The sequence below is a fragment of the Triturus cristatus genome, chromosome 7 (assembly GCF_964204655.1).
Source record: "Triturus cristatus chromosome 7, aTriCri1.1, whole genome shotgun sequence".
Lineage (NCBI taxonomy): Eukaryota > Metazoa > Chordata > Amphibia > Caudata > Salamandridae > Triturus > Triturus cristatus.
Genome location: NC_140590.1, coordinates 569,905,601 through 569,927,587, shown reverse-complemented (window position 1 = coordinate 569,927,587; position 21,987 = coordinate 569,905,601). Strand labels below are relative to the sequence as shown.

Sequence of the window (21,987 nt, the reverse complement as noted above, 5' to 3'; positions counted from 1 at the left end):
GTTCCACCTGCAGGCGTATACCGTTTTTTGTGGAGGGACGCCTGGCTGCCAGAATAACATCACAGACTTCAGGAGGCAAGTCAAATGGCATCAATTGTCGCCGCTCAATCTCCACGCATGGAGGTGGAGACTGGACAGGTTCGGGTGGAGGACCATCCCCTGCTGCTGCGACAGAAGGTCCTCCTGAAGAGGCAGTCGTATCGGGGAGTCGATTGACATACTGAGTAGCTCGGGATACCAGTACCTTCGTGCCCAATCCGGAGCCACTAAGATGACTTGGGCCCGGTCGCGCCGGATCTTCTTCAGCATTCTGGGCAGAAGTGGTATAGGCGGAAAGGCGTACAACAGACCGCAACTCCACTCGCGACGAAAGGCGTCCCTGAGCGAGTACCGCCTTGGAAACTCCAACGCGCAGAACTACGGACATTGCGCGTTCTCTTCGGTGGCGAATAGATCTAACCAAGGCTCTCCCCACTGCAGAAAGACACCTTGCACCTCGTCCGAGTTTAGACGCCATTCGTGATCCATCATGCACCGGCGGCTGCATTCGTCTGCTCTGGCGTTCAGAGAGCCCGCCAGATGTTGAACCACCAGGGTGATGCCCTGGTGTTCCAGCCATGTCCAGAGGCGCCGAGCCTCCTGACAAAGGGTCCACGACCCCACCCGCCCGGTTTGTTGCAATACCACATGGCAGTGGTGTTGTCCGTGGACAGAGGGAAGGAATGACTTCAGTGCAAGCCGGACCACTCTCAGCTCCAAAAGGTTGATATGGAGCCGAGTCTCCGCCGGAGACCAGAGTCCTCTGATCTCCGCCTCCCCATGTGGTCCCCCTATCCTAGGAGGGATGCATCAGTCACTACCACGTGCTCCGGTTGGGGTAGGAAGAAGGATCTGCCGCTGACCCAATCGTGGTTCGTGAGCCACGACTGCAACTGCTTTGCAGTGCCCTCCGAGATCAAGACATGGTCGGACAGGTTGCCCCGATGCTGGGCCCACTGAAACTTCAGGTCCCACTGCAGAGTCCGCATTCGCCACCTGGCGTAATGCACCAACAGGATGCAGGAGCCCATCAGCCCCAGCACCAACCTGACTGAAACCCAGGATAGAGGACGAAAGATGGGAATCAGAGCCTGAATATCCCGGACCTGCTGTTCCGGAGGATAGGCCCGGAACTGCACCGAATCCAGATCCGCTCCAATGAAGAGGAGCTTCTGGGAGGGTCTCAGGTGCGACTTTGGCACATTGATGGAGAACCCCAGCAAATGCAGGAGGTCGGCCGTAGTCTGGAGGTGGGAGGTGACTCGCTGGGGCGAGCCCGCCTTCAACAGCCAGTCGTCGAGATAGGGGAAGACTGGAACCCCTGATCTGCACAGATGAGCTGCGACCACCGCCATCACCTTCGTGAACACCTGAGGGGCACTGGTGAGGCCGAAGGGGAGCACGGTGAACTGAAAGTGCTCCTGACCCACCGTGAACCGCAGGTAACGCTGGTGGGCCGGCAGGACGGGGATGTGAAAATAAGCATCCTGCAAGTCCAACGCTACCATCCAGTCGCCAGGATCTAGGGCAGCCAGAACCTGAGCTAAGGTGAGCATCTTGAACCTCTCCTTCCGGAGGAAGGCGTTGACGCTCCTGAGGTCCAAGATAGGGCGTAGGCCCCCTTTGCCCTTCTTGGGAACCAGAAAGTAGTGGGAATAGCAACCACAACCTACTTCTGGACCAGGAACGTGCTCGACGGCCTCTTTGGCCAAGAGGGCCGTAACTTCCTCCCACAGAAGATTCAAGTGATCCCCTGACATACGGTGGTACTGCGGTGGCATGGCTGGAGGGGTCGTCTCGAAGGGGAGGGAGTAGCCCCTTCAGACGATTTGCAGCACCCACCTGTCCGACGTGATGGAACGCCAGTGGAGCAGGTGATGGCGAACTCTGCCCCCCACTGGCGTGGAATGAGCCTGAAAGCTCGGACTAGGAGGGCTTTGAGGCGGATACTGCCGGGGTGGATGTGGACTGACCGGTACGTTGTCCTCCAGTACCGCCTCGGCGGAATCCACGTCCGCGACCGCGTGCAGGTTGGTTCTGCGGCCGGTGGCTAGGCGGACGTGAGGAGGCGCCCCTTCCCTGGCCACGAAAGGCGGAAGTTTGCGGCCGCGGGGCCGAAAGACCCAAGGACTTGGCCGTAGCCCGGGAGTCCTTGAAGCGAGCCAGCGCACTATCCGCCTTCTCGCCAAAAAGGCGAGTGCCATCAAAGGGCATATCCATTAGGGTACTCTGGACATCCCCCGAGACAGACGTGGACCGTAGCCAGGCGTGGCGACGGACCACCACCGTGGTTGAAATCGCCCTACGCAGCGAGTCCGTGGTGTCTAGTCCACATCGTATGGCATGTCGTGCTGCATCTCGCCCGTCAGCAAGCACCTGGGTGAGCCGTGACCGGGCCTCCTCCGGACACAGGGGCAGCACGTCCTCCACCGTATCCCACAGAGAGTGGGAATAAAGATCCAAGAGGCAAGCGGTATTCAAGGACCGCAGTCCCAAACTAAGGGAAGAGAACAGCTTCTTTCCGAACTGTTCAAGCCTCTTGGATTCCCGATCCGGAGGAGCGGACGGGAAGGAGGATTGGGAAGTCGAGGCCTGGATAACCAGACTCTAGGGCGTGGGGTGTTGGGACAGAAAACTGGGGTCGCCCGGAGCAGGGCGGTGGCGCCGGGCCACGTTCCGATCCACAGGAGGTACTGTGGAGGGCTTCGACCAGGTGCCCTGCAGAACGTCCACTAGTGCCTCATTGAACTGCAGCAGAGGCTCTGTGGAGCTTGCTGACGGTTGACGCACTTCAGTGAGGATGTTAGTACTCACGGCCACAGCAGGCAACTCCAGCCCAAGGGCTTCGGCCGCCTTGCGCAGCACCACTGAAAAAGCAGCAACTTCCTCCAAGGCCAAAGTCGGAGGAGAGATGAAACCAGCGTCCGGGGAGGTGTCCAGACCACTGGCATCCCCCAGTTCGTCTGCCCAGTCCTGTGAAAGTTCGGCCCGAGTCGCGTGACCAGCGAGGGGAGTCCGAAAAGCGGTGTCGCCTCTTGGACTTATTTGAGCGCTTCGACTTACCCGAAGACTTCGAGCCCGACGAGCGATGATGGTGGCTGCGGCTCCGCGACCCGTCCTTCGACCTCCTCCTGGACCGGGACCGTGAACGGCGCGGAGCCGAGTGCCGAAGTTCGAGAAGCTTATGGGACCGCTCCCGCCTAGCCTTCGAGGTCAAGGCCTGACAGTCGAGGCAGGACTCCGCATCGTGGTCGGCCCCCAGGCAGTAAAGGCACCAGCGATGGTGGTCCGTCACAGACATCAGTCGATGACAGGAGTCACAGGCCTTAAAACCAGGCATCCTACCAGCACCAGAGTCGAGTCGACAGAAGACCAAAAAGAGTCAAAAATGTTTGTCAAAAAGTGACTAAGGGGTAAGCTCCTCCCGGATCGGCGCTGTCTGGCACGGAAAAAAGAAGAACTGACGTCAGCGCGCGAGGGCGGCGTCTAAGTACTCAGACGACGTCATTCCGGCGCACGACGCCAACGACTGACACGGAGCCGCAGATGACGCCCAACGACGTGCAAGGGGTATTGCTGACGAAAAATCTTTCCGGATCCAGCCTGACGCCTGGGGATATTCTAAGGTGAGGAATCTAACTAACGTGTTTCTTTCAGATATAGATTTTGCAGCAGCAGATTTCTGGGTGGGAAACTGATTTACGGATTTGTGACTTTGTCCTCAAATGTGGCTTCTATTTATTAAGGAGAAAGCGTGACAGGGCAATAGATGGATGAAAATGGAAGCTGATGGGGGTGTGAAGGAGAGAGTAAGAACATTGTGGTCATACTGACATCTCACTTCTATTGGACCATGTCAATGGTTTAGGATAACTAACATTTCTTTCCCGGGTGTCGCTGAATCCTAAAGACAAAGTAACAGTGAGTTTTTTTTTTTTTAACACTAAGGGGGATGGATATAATTTGGTTGGAATACAGATGTTTCACAGAAATATACCTCTAAACTCAGTAGTCGGGTAGCTGGGCCAGTGTGACCAGAAATCTTCTGCATCCCTTGAGGCATCAGCCACATCTCTAGCACCTCCGTCTGACCAGTGGCGACATTCTCAGCCTCCTGCATCAACAGGTAGCCCTGGAAATGGTCATCATAGAAATACAGCTGCACACTGGAAGGAAAACCCATGGCCTTGTACCTGAGGAATCAAAGTAACAGAAACAGGGGCGTTAAGATGGAAAGAAACGGGTCCTGCAGGACACAAGAGACTTATTCATTTAGGCTGAAATCTGTGTGTTCAAATGCTGCATTGCTCACTAGGTATCTAATTCTTCCAAGGTCAATAAAATGCACACCACTGAACAGATTAATATTGGCACTTGTGTGGACATTTTCCCTGGAGTGCTGGAAAACATTGGGATGGGGCACTGCCCTTCACCCCAGTGCTACACAGCCACACGTACTAATGCAGTTCAAATGCATATCCTAGTTACTTTCTTTGGGTACTTTACTACTCTCTCTTGATAGTAAAGGTGAGCAGTGAAAAGTTACATTGGTGATATGGATTAGAAACTCAGATACAAGGTGATACAGTAATTAATGATCAATAGGATCAATGTGCAGTCAAAGCTATAACCAGGGCCCCTGGAATTATGCAGCAGGGGAGGACCAAATTGTGCGGTAACAAAAAGGCAAACTATGCAGGGTAATGCAGCACATTTTGTGTTAGCATTGCTTCAATTACTACTTCATTAGCACCAGTTTAACAAACAAAGTGATAAACAACTCCAAGGCGAAAGGCCTTATGCTGCATGGGAATATGTGCGGTCACATATTTTTTTATCGTTTGAACCGATTGAGCTAGAAATATTTTTTTCGCTTTTGTTAAAATCTGCACATTATGCATCATATGATAGATTAAGTGGCAAATACGAAAAATCCTTAATTATGCAGAAAATACTGTGGCTGCAGAACCACATAATTCCAGTGACCCCCAAAAGGAGAAGGATTTCTAAAAAGATGTGTGATGAGTACCAGCTGAAAATATGAAGCACAAAAAGTAGAAGGTGCCAGCATCTAATGTGGCCCTGATACGACCCAAATGTATTTGCATTACCTTGCAGAAACAGCTTGCTTTTTATTAGATTGTCCCTATGGTCTATGTTATTGTTGCCGAAGCTCGGTGGGCTCGTGGAACTTCAGGACTCATCAGAATTGTAATGCTATGTTTAGACAGTGCTCTTTTAATGGCACCTCTCCTCAGTGACTGGAGCATAAAAGGATATAACGCATATATATATATATATATATATATATATATATCCAAAGAAACAGTCCTGCTACCCCTACTACCAATAGGGACTTACACGGCACAGGTACAGACCACAACGGCACTCCAAAGTTGATTCGCAGATATTTATTTTTTCATTCTTGCATAACACCACAAAGTGTATCGGACCAGTGTCCGCCCAGACGAGTTTCGATCGCTGACAGCGATCTTCATCACATGACGCTCCGATGACAAATCACATTAGATATACAGAGTGTGACCAATCAAAAAAAATATACGATTGGTCAGGTGATAGTGTGGGTACATAGAAAACAGACTACAATGTGAAAAAAACTATTTCATAATAAACAGCCCTAAGTTCAAACCTATATGTTAGAATAGAGTGCACATTAAATAGTAATTCATAAAATCAATACATGTGCTATAACAAACAGAAAATATTTTGTTGTAAAATTACGTCCATAAAACTCTCTAAAAACACGAATACTGAAACAGTATAAAATATAGAGGAGATGTGTAAAAACTGCGATTACAAGATAAAATACCCTTGTAAAACAAATGTCAATTATTTACACTGTGTGAAATGTCATTTTGGCAAATAAAGTGCACCTAAAGCAGGAACAATATCCGAAAATGCTCCCTTACCCCAAGTATCGTAGTATAAAAAATGTTAAATGGACAAGGTATAAAGGATGTTGGTCATGAATTAATGGTGGCTGTACATACACTCTGTACATAAGAAGAATCTAATAGACCAATTAATTTGTGGAATGTATATCCAGAACGTGTGCAAAATGTGCAAGTGTATAAAATGATAAGGCTGGATAAGGACACTTACAACCAACAGGCTGTCCTGAAAGCTAGATGGTAAAAAACCTGAGCAAAAATATTGGTGACTAAAAACTTAGTCAAAATTAGAAAAAACTGGCAAAAGCTGATTTGGGAAAACACAGAAAGCAGCAATACTGAATAGCAGTAAAATCCAGATATAGATAGACTAAAAAATAGATTCACACAGATACAGCAAAAATCAAATAATCAAATAAGATTGGAGGAAGAGACAGCTTGATCTACAGGGCACCTGGGCAAAAACACGAGGTAACTACTGTGAGAAAGACCCACCACAGCTAGAAGTGCTTAAAAAAGTTAGAAAAAGTTATGTAGGTCTTCACTTGTGTTAGTTAAGGTCATTCGGCATCTTTGTGACGAGAGTCATGATAAAAAAAGACTGAAGCTGTTGCAACTTCCTCTCTCTGTGCCCACCACGAATAAAGATGGGAACCGCCCCAAGTACGGAGTATTTTAGGTCATCAATTTTGTTAGAATGTACTGCTTTAAAATGGCGCGCCACAGGATAGTTGGAATCCGAATTGATGATGGCACGCAAATGCTGCAAAATTCTGTTAAACACAACCAGTTTGGTTGTACCAATATATTTCAGATGACAAGTACATTCTAACATGTGCACAGCAAATTCAGTCCGACAAGTATAGTGCTCTTTGACGTGGACTGGAAAGTTACTGAAAGCTGTCATATACTCAGTACGATTAACACCAAATTTGCAGGCTCTGCATGATGTGCATTTGAAAAAACCTGTTTTACACAGCCAAGTAGTTTTGAGGGTTAATTCCGGGCTGGATTTAACAAGAGCAGCCCTCATAGAGGGTGCTTGTCTGAATGTAATAGTAGGGACTGGTGGCAACAGAGGTCTTAAAGTCAAATCCGTTGGGATGATAGGCCATTAGGGCATTTATAATCCTACGGATTTGTTGTTGTTTGCTGTAAGTTGTAATAAGTCTAATAGGTAGATTGTCAGTACTATTCTCATCAAAAGAAGGTTGGGCAACAGAGTCAGGAGTCAATGTAATCCTAGGTGCCAAATACATATCACGGGTCTGACTATTAGCTTTATCCAAAGCCACTTTTAGATCACTTTGATGATAGCCATGCCTGAGAAAGCATTGAAGGCATCAAGTTGACACTCAAACAAATCTGATTAGAGGCTACATATCCGCTTTTTGCGAAGGAATTCACCACATGGTATGCTACATATCAGATGTTGAGGATGTTGACTAGTGGCATGTAGGGTGGGGTTCCCTGCGGTACTTTTTCTGTGTAACTTGGTTTGTATGCAGTTGTTACTAACAAACACTTCCACATCTAGAAATTCAACCCTGTGCTCACTGATGGATGCTGTAAAGTTAAGATTGAGCCTGTTCTCATTGATAGATGTCACAAATTGTAATGCTTGTTCCTGGGAACCATCCCATGCCAAAAACACATCCTCAATGTATCTACAATAATATCTGATGTGGGTGTCCCAAATTACTTTGTACTGAGCTTAAGGACATGCCCCTCCCACCAGCCAACCAACAAACAGGCATAGCTGGGAGAGAAGCACGCCCCCATAGCCACTCCCCTCAATTGATGATATAAAACTTTGTTGAAGAGGAACAAATTGTTACTTAAACGCAATTCAATTATGATCATGTAAACACAGAGCTCGATCATTTAAAAAATACTGAACAGCCAAATATTATACTAGTGTACAATGAGGCTATGTCCATGGAGATTAACAGATAACTGGACTGCCACTCGACATCCTTAATTTTTCTCAGGAAATCACCTGTATCCTGAATGAAGGAGGGCAAACGCACCATGTGCTCTTGTAAGAAAAAAATCCACATATTTAGATAGCCTCCAAAACATTGTTCCTTGCTGAAATAATAGGTCTGCCAGGCACAGGAGATATGCCCTTATGTACCTTCAGAATGAAGTACAAAATTGGAGTGGTAGGGTGATCATTCTTTAAGAAGAGAAACTCGTTTTTAGCCAAAAGGCCAAGTCTTTTCCATTGATGAAGATGTTTGAATACAACTTCCTTGACTACGTTTAATTGCTGACGTGGAACTTTACAATAACAGCTAGAGTCTGATAAGTGGCGTTGGGCATCAGCCAGATATTCTGTCCTCGGCCATCAGACAATATTGCCACCCTTATCAGCACTACTTACAATTACCTCATTGTTGTTTTGTAACTTTTTCATAAGAGTCCAATAACTTTTGGACCAGTAGTTTCGACTGTGGATTTTGGAATAGACAGAACTGATCAGATATGTCGCTAAACACATCGATGGAGTCTTTGGGCATGAGGGGATAGAAGGAAGAGGGAGGGCGAAAAGGACTGGACGCACCCGCACCCATTTGAATATCATCCACTAAACCATGCTCACCAGTAGGATCATCAAATTCATGGTCAGCAAGAGATTGCAATACTTGAATAGTGGTGAGATCCATAACTTGTAAATTGCCAATGCTGCTAGTCCCAGCTCCAGATTCAATAACTTTAGGTTGAAATTTATTGAGCTGCAAAAGTTTTCTTAATTTTAATTAACAAATGAATTTAAAAATATCAATTTGTGTCTGTTTATAGGAAAAGTTTGATTCCGGGCAAAAGGTCAATCCTAGTGTCAATAGTTGTTGTTCAGGTTTGGTGAGTACCATGTACCATATTCATATACATATATATTTTCATAGGTTTCAGGGACTGTGGATCTGTGGGCAAAGCTATACAACTCAGAGGTTTAAGTATTTGCTGCTGAGTTTATCACACTCAAAACATTCAACAAATCTAAACCCAATAGCCCACCACTCCAAACAACAAGGATGCAACAGTGGGGTCCATCATTATTTCAGGATTCCTTGTGTAGCATGGTGTTCGATGCAGCTGTGTATGGCCAGTACACAGTACGCTGGTGTTCAATTAGAAATATGTTTTGCCTTTAATAGGGGCACATACAATAGTAGAGGTCTCGCAGGGGAACGCAACTTGGGTGGGCTGTATCCTGAAATCTAGCAAAGTGCTGAAATTATCCAGTGGAGAGGGCAATGACAGGACCAGGATAATGCAATAAACCCAAATGATTCGTCCTTTTTCACTGAGAACTGGACTTAAACCTCAGTCACAAATGTAAATAATTATACAGCCAGACCGCAAGGAATGAGAGATGGATAGCGTGGTTTCGCCATCAGGAACACTTTCTCCAACCAACAGAATCAGACCCCACGCCAGAGAAGAGGAAGCAGAGAATTTTATGCCCTTCCAGGATTGGAGATGGGGCAACACTGCAAAGCTAAGGGTGCAGGGCAGGTCATAGAAGATGCAAGCTCTCCAATTTGACAAAGGCAGTTTATGATGCAGCTCCATGACAGAGATGATGTTGGTCTTTGTTTTGATACCGTTTTTGCCTCCTTGCTGCAAGGCTCCTGTATGGCCTCAGTCCATTGATGCTTCTTCCAAGAAGATTCTCCAGTCAGCCGAGTCTTGTGCAGGTATTCCTGTGATCAAGGTGACAAGTCTCTTGACAGCTGTAATCCAGCTCCTCATTCAGTCAGGTAAGCTCTCCTCCTCTCCAAAGGTCACAGTAACAGAAAAGCATATGGGTCAAGTCTAGAAGCACAACAACAACAATGTTCTGCTGGCAAACACAGCTGCTCTGCCCTGGTGTGCAGTCCCTTGCAAGTCCAAACGATGTACAAGGCATCGGTTCAAGCATTTATTCATGGCTGGTGGTCAAAGAGGGCCAAAGGGCTCCTTCTCAAAATTCAAACACTTCCACCAATACTGAAGAAGTGAATCTTCCTTTTCTGTCCTGTTCTCACCAACATTTTAGAGCTAGATGTCATGTGTTAGACCAGTTTGAATCAGACAAGGCGATATTGTGCATTCCGAATTAGAACCACAACAGGTCACACAAGCAACGCAGGGAGAGATCGGTGTGATTTACTAAGGCAAAATAGAGGTTCCCACAACAAACAGATTAGACTGGATCAAGGAACTAGTCCCAGAAGAGAATCAGGCCATGTGTTAGGCCTTGCAATGGACAAAGATAAAATGTAACAAGGAATAAATCTTGTGAAGCCACGGACAATGTTCTCACATGTCCACCACCCTTCACTCAGAACAACTGAAAAGAAAAAACAAACACAAAAAATTATAATAATTAGGAATACAAGGGACCACAGCTAAGGACTAAACTTACCTTAAACTGGGATACCCAACAGGAACTTTCCCTAAAAGGTTAAAAGGCAAGGATGCCATGGAATCCGTGTGCTGCCCCTACTATCAGTCAGAAAACAGGCTGGGGCGAAGCACTAGCAGACATTCACTTAGAAAAGGACACTTCTATGAAGGTCCCCTATCATCAAGCTCTCTTCTAACGATGAATAGTAAAGTGAAAGATGAGGCACCTCTAGTGGGCTTGCATAATGGTAGAGATCACTAGAGAAAAAATACAGAGCTAGTCCCAAAAAACAAAAGCAAAAAAAAAAGCATGGCAGCAAAGCTTTTTCAAGCCATGCAAAGCACTTTCTTTCTAATAGCATGTAGTGACAATTCAGTTTGCAGAGTGTGTTGAATTATTGTGCTCATTACTAGCAGGATTTTCAGCACTCGTTATACATCATTGTTATCCTACCTTCTTGGGCAGACATTTGCAGTTTAAAATGTATGTGGTATATGGTTCTTCGCACACTAAACCTCAAATATAGTGCAAGTTATTCCGGGACAATGCAATCAATACTGTTCCCTGAAAACATTCTCTCTCCAGACTATAAACTATTGCCCACCTGCATTGTTTTTCAGCCTGCGCTCCCTGTAGAGCGGTAACCTGGCGCAATCCCAATCTGGAAAAGGATGAATACATGGTCAGGGTGACATCTGTCAAGCCATCGCGGCCATCAGTGATGTCATAAATGCTCTCCCAGTATGCTTTCAGGGCAGGCGTGCCTGGTGGGTGTTCCCCGTACAGGTGAGAATCCAGGATATCCAGAACCTCCTGGTTCACTATAGACTCAAACTTCCGAGCAAAGAAGGTGGGACGGGACAGTTGCTGGAAGAGAGAGTAAAAAATAAATAAAAAGAAAGAAAGGAGCAATGTTATTCTAGACACTTAGATTGGCTGTTAAGACCATGTATAAGCTACAAATATGCACAATAAAAAGCGTGAATAAAAAAAGAAAAAGATTCTGTGAAACTATGAGACAGAGGCAGGAGAGGTGAGGAAAGAAAAGAGGAAGGGAGAGGCAGATGATTTATCTGATGGAATGCCAGCCAAGAGGCCAGTTAACGACAAGTAAGGAAATCAATTTTAGTAAAATCAAAATACACTACAGGTTAAAGCAGGAAAGCAGCAATTCAAAGATAAATATTCATTGACCCAGGAAGAGCAGCAGCTAAAATTACAAGATCCACAGTAAGCAAATAAGATGCCAGGCCCGACACACATTAGGTTAAAAATGATGGCGCTTAGGGAGACAACCTCTAAGCAAGGTGCAGCACTTAGCTTCGAGTTCCAGATCATCTACTAACAGTCCACACATCAAGCATCTTTCTGGTCAGGTCACAAGAGTGTGTGAAACCAAAATGACTGACATTTGAAGATCCTTTTGACGACTACTGCAAACCTTTCCATCCTTATTCTGGCAAGCATACTCTGTTTTTAAATATCTGTAGACCTGATGATAGCGTTAAGAGGGGCCATTTTTATCTCCGATGGGAGGAAAGTATTACTATAACAGGCTTTACTCCATGCCGATGTGCCATCTTAAAAAACAGCACTATATTACTATCTTGTTAGGTGGAGCTGGTAACACCGGATAGAATGTGTACTCCTCATATGGCTAGTCAGTTTCAGTCCATCCTAATCTAATTTCTTCTTCCACAGGATCTTAAAGAGATCCTGGTTTTGTCAGTGCTTTCTGACAATGCTATGCAACATTCAAGAGACCAACAGAGGAGCTGAGCAATCGAGGAAAAATTAATTTATTTTCAAAAAAGCGACCACCTGATGAGGAGGGAAAGGGAAAACAACAGACTAGAGTGGGGGTGGGAAGCAGCAAACAAAGGAGAGCAGTGGAAGGATACAGGTCATGTCATAATATCAAAAGGACAGTTAAAAAGATGAGCTCCAAGAGCAGAACAGACAGAGGAAGAGGTAGGAAAGCATTGAATAAGAAGCAAAACAAATAAGAGTGACAAGAAACCCAAACTATGGTAAAACAGAGTCTGTCCCAAAGACCATTGTAAGTGTTGGTACTGTCCAGAATACGTTTTCAACAAAACTAAATAAAAATAAAAAGGTATGTAGGCGAGACCTAAAAAGTGGTAAGGTTGCACCAACATTGACATCACTGTTAAACTGAGCACCCTCTTCTTGGATGTGCTACGATGACAAATACGGTTGATACTTACTAAAACAGTGATCGTGCTATCTTCTTTGTTTTTTTCCCTTAGAACAGTATATGACAGTATTACTGGCACAAAAAACTTTTCAGTTCTTTAAACTTTCATCACCAAGCTAAGCAGGAGACGAGCTGCTTTTGGCACCACATAGCTAGGGTCGATTGCATAGGTATGGTTGTTTTCCAGATGTTGGTCTTTCTTTGATGGAGTTACCAAATCAAGTCTGATGGCAACTGTAGGAAAGTGCCCTTCGTGGTCATGGTCACCCCCACTTTTTCCCCACTTGTACTGTTTTTTTTTACTGATATGCACGGGGTCCCTTCTAACCAGGCTCCAGTGCCAGTGCTCTTTCCCTAAAACAAGATAAAATGGTTTAATTGTATTACAATTGGCACACAATTTAGCTCCCCTGTAAGTCCCTTGTAAATGGTACTCCTGCTACCTAGGACATGGGTACTAACAAGGGATTCTATGGGCTGCAGCATGCATTATGCCACCCTACAGGATCTCGATACAAATTCAATGCAGACGGTCATTGCAGGCTGCGTGACAGGATGCAAACCATGAGTGAAAAACGACATGGCGCACTCACTGTGTGCCATGCCAAAGTTACTATATATGATATATATGCAATTCACCCCTACAGCAGGTCCTGTAGTCCCAATGCAGGGTGTATTATATTACATGTGAGGACATATCTGCATGAGCAGCTATGCCTGTGCATCTATCTAGTTCAATTACTAGATGGTGCAAGTGTACAGGGAAGCCATCTTATATATATGTACTGGGCACTGGTCATCACTGGTTCCCCAGCTACATGATGGCTTTACTGAAACCTAAGGTTTCTGGTATCAAACACCTTGTCTTAATAACTCTGTACTGTTGACAGTACTAGATTTATTATGACATGCACTTAGAGGGCACCTTAGAGGTGCCCCTTGAACATCCTACCAGTATCTAGTGTGCTGGCTGACTGGTATTATCCAGCCTGCCACCACAGACCACTTTCTGACCCACTGCAGGTGACAGCCTGTGCTCTAAGGTCAGAAACAATGCCTGCCCCAGAGGAAGGTGTTGACACCTCCACCAGCAGGGTGGCTAGTGATTTAGCATATCAAAGCCCCTGCCACCTTTGCTATGCAGCCCCGGCTCCCCCAGATCTGGGAGATGCCACCCCCTGTCTTGATGCCCTTTTGGCACTAGGACAGGTAGGAAATTAGCTATGCAAGTAGGTGTGGTCAAACCCCTAAAGGGGCTACCTGATGTGCTACATAAAAGAAGAGTTCACTGTCTTCTTTTGGTGGAATTAGGAACTCTTGGACAGGGTTATGCCCACTGCCCACAGGACGTGGTCATACAGGGTAGGAGTAGTGACCCCAGGGGTAAGTAGCCCATTGACTACAACCCTTCAGTCCCCTGAACACCCTTAAATGTAGTATTTAGGTTGCTCCCTGACACCAGGAACTCAGATTAGTCTGCCTGAAAGAAGGACAAAGAAGAGCCTTAGACGTGAGAACTGTGTACTAGCACTTAACTTGGTGCGAAACCCTACCTGCTGCTCTCCTCACAATCACCGACACCGACTCGTCCAGAAGCGGAACAGCCTCCCCAAATCCTTGGAGATCTGCAAAGCACTTCATCGACCCAACAAAATTTCTCTTGATATGGAAGAGCCACTTTCCTGCAGCCTGCAGTCACCGACTGCATCTGCCCGGTACAGCGTCCTGTCGACCCCTGGGCGCACTGAGGGAGCAGCACACCAAAAAAGACATCAGATCCCTTTCCCTGCCATGTTGAGGGACTTCAAGAGAGTCCAACTCTACACCAAGAGTAGCCCATCTGTGTTTCTTTACCCTTTTCTGCAGGTACACCAATAACCGTGAGAGCCTTTAACTCACCGACCTGCCTGACAAAACAACTCTGCAACTGACCTCCCTAGCCGAGGCCCACATAAACTAATGGTATCTCTGTGTTCCTTAGACCCTCAAAAGCAGAGCCCGCCCTTGAGTTCTGCCAGACTGGTTCCCCTTGTAGCCTCATTTTTTTATTTTGATAACGAACTTTATTGATTTAATGAGAAGCCAAAAGACCAGCAGCATGTGCCGATATCAGCGCATAGCGAAAACATGGTGTCATTATAACATCGTGCAGTCCCGGTCCAAGATAATACAATCGTCCAATGCTCCCAAGACAACTTATTTGTTGAAGAAGTAAAGATATCATTCGAAGGACAATAATAATATCAACTAGAACGAGGTGATATGATAGTCACTATGATAAATCTGGTTCATATATACATCCCAAGTATTTCGAACAGTACCTGTGAGAACAGAAAAGTTATTCCTCCTAAACAATATTCATGGTCGAACCCGCTCGTATTTCAAACGCCGCTCGGCAAGAAAACGTGATAACTCTCCAAGAGAGGACCGGGATTATATTGTCCCATATTCTATACTCTACAGTCTGTGGAAACTATTTACGCCCTGAAGAAGTTCTCTTTGAGAACGAAACGCGTTGGCTGTGGTTCTTTCTAAATAAAGAGAAGATATTGCATAAGAAGGAAACTCAATTATTTCGTTGGATTTAATGTGGACTATCTGACTGTATACATTTGTAAAGTGGTGCAACCTCAACAAAATTGTACCTGTAGCTTTGTTATAAATTATTTTGCCTGTTTTTCTGTGCCTTTCCAAACAAGGCTCAGAAAAACAGGCAAAAGAATTTTTAAATGGCCTAGAGTTTGTTCTTGAGTGGGACTCTCATTTATTGACTCTGTGTGTACAACAAATGCTTAACATTACCCTCTGATAAGCTTAAACTGCTCACCCAAACCATATCAAAGAAAGCATTTAGGATTATTAAGCCCTGTAAACCAATAGGGGTTGTCTGGACTATATATACTCAGTGTACCTCATTTTCGTGCACTACATAAAAGGTCAGCTAACTACAGCAATGAAACGATGGGTAAATTTTTCTTGCTTAATAAGATAGTCTTTGTAACAGATGGTCGTATTATATGAGACATGGGCTTTTGAATTATGGTAAGGTTATGAAATGATCCTGAGAACTGCTTGAAACAAATCTAGAGTAGACTGTTGCTTGCATTCATTCCCCTTCATCTTCTGAAGTACTCTTTTGTTGAAATTTGAATAGATTATCCAAGGTTTTCACTTCAGTGCTGGCACCTTATACCTTGTTGTGCAGTTTCAGAAAATAGACCAACTCAGTTCTGGTTCCCTCCACCGCATATAGCCGCCAGCATTTTTCATTTCTTATATTGAGGGTATTTGGAACAATCAGTATTGTAAACTAAATTAGGCACACTCATGTTTATAAAATTATCTTGCGTTCATTCACTGAAACTAGTGCATGCACTGCAACAGGCTTCTCCAGCGAGTAGCTTGTAAACTGTGGGTAGTTCTCCTATGTGCAGGATAGATTGATAGAACAGATAGACAGACAGATCTCAAAAGCATGTATTTGAGACAGAAAGGTATATATTTTCAGAACTCATTAGTTGATGTTTAGAGAAAAATAGTTGCATTTCCAGAAATATTTAAAGGTGATATTTGACAGATCATAACACATTATTATTATCTTGGTGTCAAGGATACTGCAGCTATGGCTATTATGCATTGACCATGTAGAGGCATTCCACATTGAAAATTTATATATTTTTTACATTATGGCTGGGAAACCTGCCTGATGAACTGAAGTGATCAATGCTCGTAATCTTGCATATGATGGGCATGAATACAATCTTGCCCTGATGCTCTCACAATTACAACACTGATAATATTAGTAGCTCAGGATGATTTCCATTGAACATACTTAGCTCTTATTACAGAGAAGGCTGAGACCAGTGCCATACAAGGAGTCCTTGTATATTGTTAAAACTCATTGTTTTTATTCTTCAAATCTTCACGTGTTGGGTTTACAATCAATTACTTCAAGTAACTTTTAGAAATTAATTGATATCAAATTCACACCCAATACATTTGGGAATAAACACCTTTCATCAGTAGTAACTCACCATCTAGAAACACAAGGAAACAAAACTAAACTACAATCCTAGCATACATTAATAATTAAAGAAACATTATTTTAGTATATATTGGAAGCTGGATTTTCGTTGCAGTAGTCCACCCACGTTTTGCCTGGTATTTGATGCAAATTCGACTGAAGTGCACTTTGGTCCTGCTAACCAGGCTCCCAGTGCCAGTGTTCTTTCCCCAAAATAAGTTCACTGGTCAATTGATCTCCAATTGATCAGACCTTTACCAACTCTAAGTCCCTAGTAAGTGTCACCCCTGGTTTCTAGGGTATAAGCACTAAAGCTGAAGCATATGCTCCCCTAAGGGTCCCAGCACCAACTTCATGCAGAAAGCGGCGGCAGGCTGCGTTGAAAGGTGCTCTAAAAAGTGAAAACACAACATGGCACACACCCTGTGTGCCATGTCCCCTAGCACTGCATGTAATATTGGTAAATCACCCCCACAGTATGCCTTACAGCCCTAAGGCAGGGTGCATTATATTACACGCGAGGACATATCTGCATGGGCAGATATGCCCCATGGGCTGGCCAGTTCAATTACTGACAGTACAAGTGAACAGTGAACCTATCTTACGGTATGTACTGGGCACTGTTCAAAACGAGTTTCCCAGCTACATAATGGCTTCACTGAAACCTACAGTGTTTGGTATCAAACACCTCATATTAATAAACCCACACTGATTCCAGTGGTGGATTTATTAATACATGCACCCAGAGGGTACCTTAGAGGTACCCCCTGAACTCCACTAGTCCTCTCGTTTGGTGGCTGACTGGTCCTGTCCAGCCTGCCACCACAGACGTGTTTCTCACCCCCTGGAGGTGAGGGCTCACTCTCTCGGAGGTCGGAAAGCCTACTCTGGCAGGATGTGTTCTCAACTCCTCCAAGTAGGATGACTAGTAATCTGCATATCAAGGAAGGCTTCAAAGGCCTGTGATATGCAACCCTGGCTTCCGCCCGACAAGAGAAACACCACCACCTGCCCTGGGCCCATTTGGCACCAGGATAGGTGGGAAAATTAGCTAGTCAGGAGGAGTGTTCATCCTCAGGCTAGTACCACCCCTCCATCTTGGTTTTTGGTGGAATTATGTCCTCTGGGTCAGGGTTATGCCCATTTCCCTCTCAGTAAACTCATACAACACTAGTTTTAAAACTTGACTGAATGCGCCAATAAATGAAGCACACCTTTTATTCAAAAGAGTACATAACTGAAGGCTTCTCTAACGAGAAGGGCTTGGAGTTGGCGAGGGCTTGGGAGATAATAGTACAGGCTCTGCGAGACTATCTGCTGGAGTGCGAAGAACACGAACATTCGGAGGGCGGGGTTCCATGAGGCTTGGGAGACCAAATGCAAAACCCGATTAATGGCAAACTTTAGCGTCAGAACCCACAATTATAACCCACATCAGCAGCAGTTGGGGGGTGGGAAGGGTGGAGGGGAGTTAATGGGGTATTGCTGTAGTGATAAGAAGAGCGCCTGCAGAAAGGATCTATGACAGATGACTACAGGGGAACGGGGTTCCAGAGCAGCGCTCCTTCGGTACATATAATGTGATTACCGATAGGCCTTAGAAACTGCTACCACGGGAGGGCAATAGTGTGGACCTGATGTTGTGGACACGAACAATACTGGTGCCAACCACTCTGAGTGGCTGACTATACTTGGCCGCGTTTTTGGGGAGGGAGTTTGATGGGTATAGAAGCAGATACTATATTATGCTGTTGACCTGACATCTCTATGAGGTGATCGCCATGATACTCTGAGTCACTGTACTGGTACGCCGCCCAGCCCCCGGGATGTGGGCTGAATGGCTGTGTGCATTTTTATAACGACGGATGTGCTTTGAGATGACATGCGTGTACAGATTGACTTAATGGATGCATTGTTTATAACTCTGCAATAAAAACAGGTTTAAAAAAAAAAAATAATAACTGAAGGCTTCTTGTCTGCCTAGTACAGAATTGTGTGTGTTTCACACAAAATATTTCACTCTGATCAAATGGTTTCAAGAAAAATAAAAGCATTACCTGCTCATGAAAACTTTTTTTATTTTATATATCTTAAAATTATTTTTAAGGATATACAAGGGAAACAAATTCATATTGTAAAATGTGGTTCACCAGCTAAGAAGCATTTGCAGTCCATACGTGGGGGCAAAAAAGCAATAGTTTGGTATTTAGCCATGAAAAAATCTCAGTGTGTAGCTGCGTAATGCTTATATGAGAGAAGAGAGAGGGGGTTGTAGGGGAGAGAGACATGGAGGGGGGGGAAGGAGGCATGATGGGTCAGGTTGCATTGATGTTGTCAGAGGGCGGTAGAGCGAGGGAACTGGCCAGAGGGCATGGGTGGGCTCTCAGGGCACGTGCCATACTGACCCAGTTAGTCTGGACTGTTGACCTCAGGGTCTGCGCACAGGGAGGGGCAGGGCGAAAACCTTTTAATAGGATGCCGAACACCTGTGGTTGTGTTGCTCTAGCACTGAGCTGCATTGTCTACGCACTGTATGTGCAAATAGCGCTTAAAACGTCACAGCCATTCGGTAAAAGCCACCAGATGGGTGCAATTGCTCTCAAACTTTGAACTTTTCAAGGACAAGACCACAGTATATTTAGTGTTAAAGTTCATTTGTATGAGTCAGTACAAAACAGAATAAATTGACTAATAGTAGCGCCTACTTTACAGTGCTTAAAAATCGCAGAAACGTCTGATCACCCACTGTACATGTACATAACACAAACTCTTATTTTGGCTACTTGTCAAAAAAGCACTTTAACACCCCATCAGGGGTAGCAAGCGCTAAATAAATGCAAACCTCTTTTCCTCTTCTATCCCGCAGCTACCCTTCTCTATCCAAATAACTGAATAACATATCCACCACTCAAATTACTTTCAGATTTCACTATACTAATTCAACAATAATCCTTTATGGGTTCCGGCGTAGCGTGCTACTCACCGAAAAAGCGATTCGACGCCTCGTCATGGGTAGTAAGCGGTATATAAATGTAATTACAATACACTATAGAGGGTGTAGTCACCCTAAAGGTAGGTAGCCCATTGGCTTCTACCGGACACTCCCTATAACGCCCTGAAATACAGTATTTAGGTGGCACCCCTGATACAAGAACTTCAGATTTCAATGGACACAAAGGAGTGGAAGAAGAAGACTGCTGACCCGAGAACAGAGGAGTACAACTGACCTGGCGCCAACCCTGCCAAGTGCAGTAGACCTTCGTGGAGAATCTTGACTTGTTCAGCTGCTGTGCAGACGCCAAGAAACCCGGAAGGCTGCCAGTGCTTTGCCATTCGCCAAAGAAACTCCCTAACCAAAGTAGCGGAGTCCAGTTTACCATCCTGCCACCTACCGGGACTACCAATGCAGCCACCCAGGAAGAGTTCACCAGGTCCCCACAAGTCAGATACATCCTCCCTCCAAGTGTAGGGATGCCAGGACCGACCGGAGGTGCACAGTTCCAATACCTGGGGTACTAGAACACTTGCAGCAGCCAAGCTTGTTATTTCCAGTCCAGACACCAAAGCCGAGGAAAACCAACCTGCACGTCGAGGGACTTCAGGGACACTGACACACACATTTTAGGTTGAGCGTGAGCCAGCGCGCATGTGCTGCTCTGCGAGACTTCTTGTGGTGGAGTAGAGAATAGAAGCCACGCCCACTCTCCGCCTATATTTGCAAAGGGCTTGTGTCATTGTCTAACCCAAATGCTGGCTTCTGATTTGTATAAAGGCTTGTTAGTCCCGCCTTAGTACCGCCTCCTCTTCATTCGTCACCTCCCATGGCGACTGGCCCCTTTACTTTAGCTGTTACACGGTACCCGTTTCTTAGTCTGGCAGCACTATTTTCTTTACTAAGGAGGTTCTCCTACTGCAGGCAGGACATGCTTTGTTGCCTTCTCTCTCCCTCCCGTTGTCCGTGGCTTCTCCACCCCATCACCCCGCCCTCCCGTTGTCCGTGGCTTCTCCCCCCACTACCCCGCCCTCCCTCCCCATTGTCCATGCCTTCTCCTCCCATCCCTCTCATTGTCTGTGGCTTCTCCCCTCCTGTTGTCTGTGATGGCAAGCATTTGCAATGTAATAGGTCTCGCGTAAATGCGAGACCTATTGCATTGCAAATGCTTTTTTTAGGTCTGCGTGGGTTGCGCACATGCGCAGTCTCGCTGGCGAGATTTAATGATTTTAGGTATTTTCTGTAAAGGGCTTGAAGCCCTGCCCCTCTTTTCCATTGGCTGGCGTCACCGTTTATGCTAAACGGTGGCCAGCCATTGGAAAAGAGCTGTTCGTGACGTTTTTGTTTGGCTTTTTGAGCCGTCCCATTTGGACGGGCTTGTCTGCCTTCCTCCAGTCGTAAAAGCTTTCTTATCTTTATGGGGCCATGTGTTTCAAACACATGGCCCCATAAAGACAAGAAAGCTTTCACGACGGACGAAAGTGAAAGCGGACCATGCTTGTTTTAGAATAGCAAGGATTAAAAGAAAGCCTCTTTTCGTACTGCTTGCCGAAACGTTCAAAGTACATTTCATGTACACAAACATTAGTGGAAGCAACCGCCAATCTAGGTTTCTACTTTGCCAAACTTCGATCAGAGAAAGAGCACTCCCCGCCCCCACCCCACGACAAACTGGAGAGATTCTTAAACCGTTGCACTTCAGAGATGTACTTACGGCAGTTCAGCTGCTGTTGAAAGTCGGAGATCAGTAACTCTACACAGCCGCGGCTCCCCAAGCCTGGTGTCCCGATGCCAACCTACGAGAAGTGTCTGACACAAGGTACAGTCAGCGGGAGCCACTGCCACATCATGTGATCCAACACACACCGCCTCTCATTTACTCCACTTCCTGCGACACAGCCCTCTGGCTTTTAACTACTTCGATCTCTCCAGGCAGAGTGGGCGTGGGGCACAAGAGCTGCCTTATACCGAGAAGGAATTGAAACTGCCGTCTCGGCCTCTCCTTCCGGCCCGACGCCTAAGCGGGTGTGTTCAGTCTTATGCAAGTCAATCAAAGGCAGGGTTCCCACGTGACGTCACCGATCAACCTGCAAACACGGAGTTTGGAGGCACAAAGTTACGAGACGATGCCATCTCAGAGATGCAGTGCTCCAGCCACACCTCCTATGTAACAATAAAATGCATTCTGGGAGTTGTAGTCCTTGTTAATGTCAGATTATCTACAGTAATTAATACACTGCAAAACAATCATTTCTAAAAAGGAAACTCCAGGACTGGAACATTAAGGCCTTGTGACATGGGGTCATATGATAACCTTAGCCAGGAATTCAAAGGCTCACCAAGTCTTTCCCTTTTCTGCCTACCTTTCACACACAGACCACAACATGGTCTCCAGCGTGGTCAATG

At 45.7% G+C, this 21,987-nt stretch overlaps 1 protein-coding gene across 1 annotated transcript in view; it reads right to left on the bottom strand.

Annotated features, from left to right (window-relative positions):
- XYLT2 (xylosyltransferase 2) overlaps nt 1–21,987 on the bottom strand; it is a 101,836-nt gene that overhangs the window by 13,511 nt on the left and 66,338 nt on the right. The window contains exons 8-9 of the mRNA XM_085617097.1: nt 10,952–11,214; nt 4,037–4,232 (exon numbers count right to left, since the gene is read on the bottom strand). Coding sequence (XP_085473223.1) covers nt 4,037–4,232; nt 10,952–11,214 — 459 coding nt within the window. The remainder of the gene's footprint in view (nt 1–4,036; nt 4,233–10,951; nt 11,215–21,987) is intronic.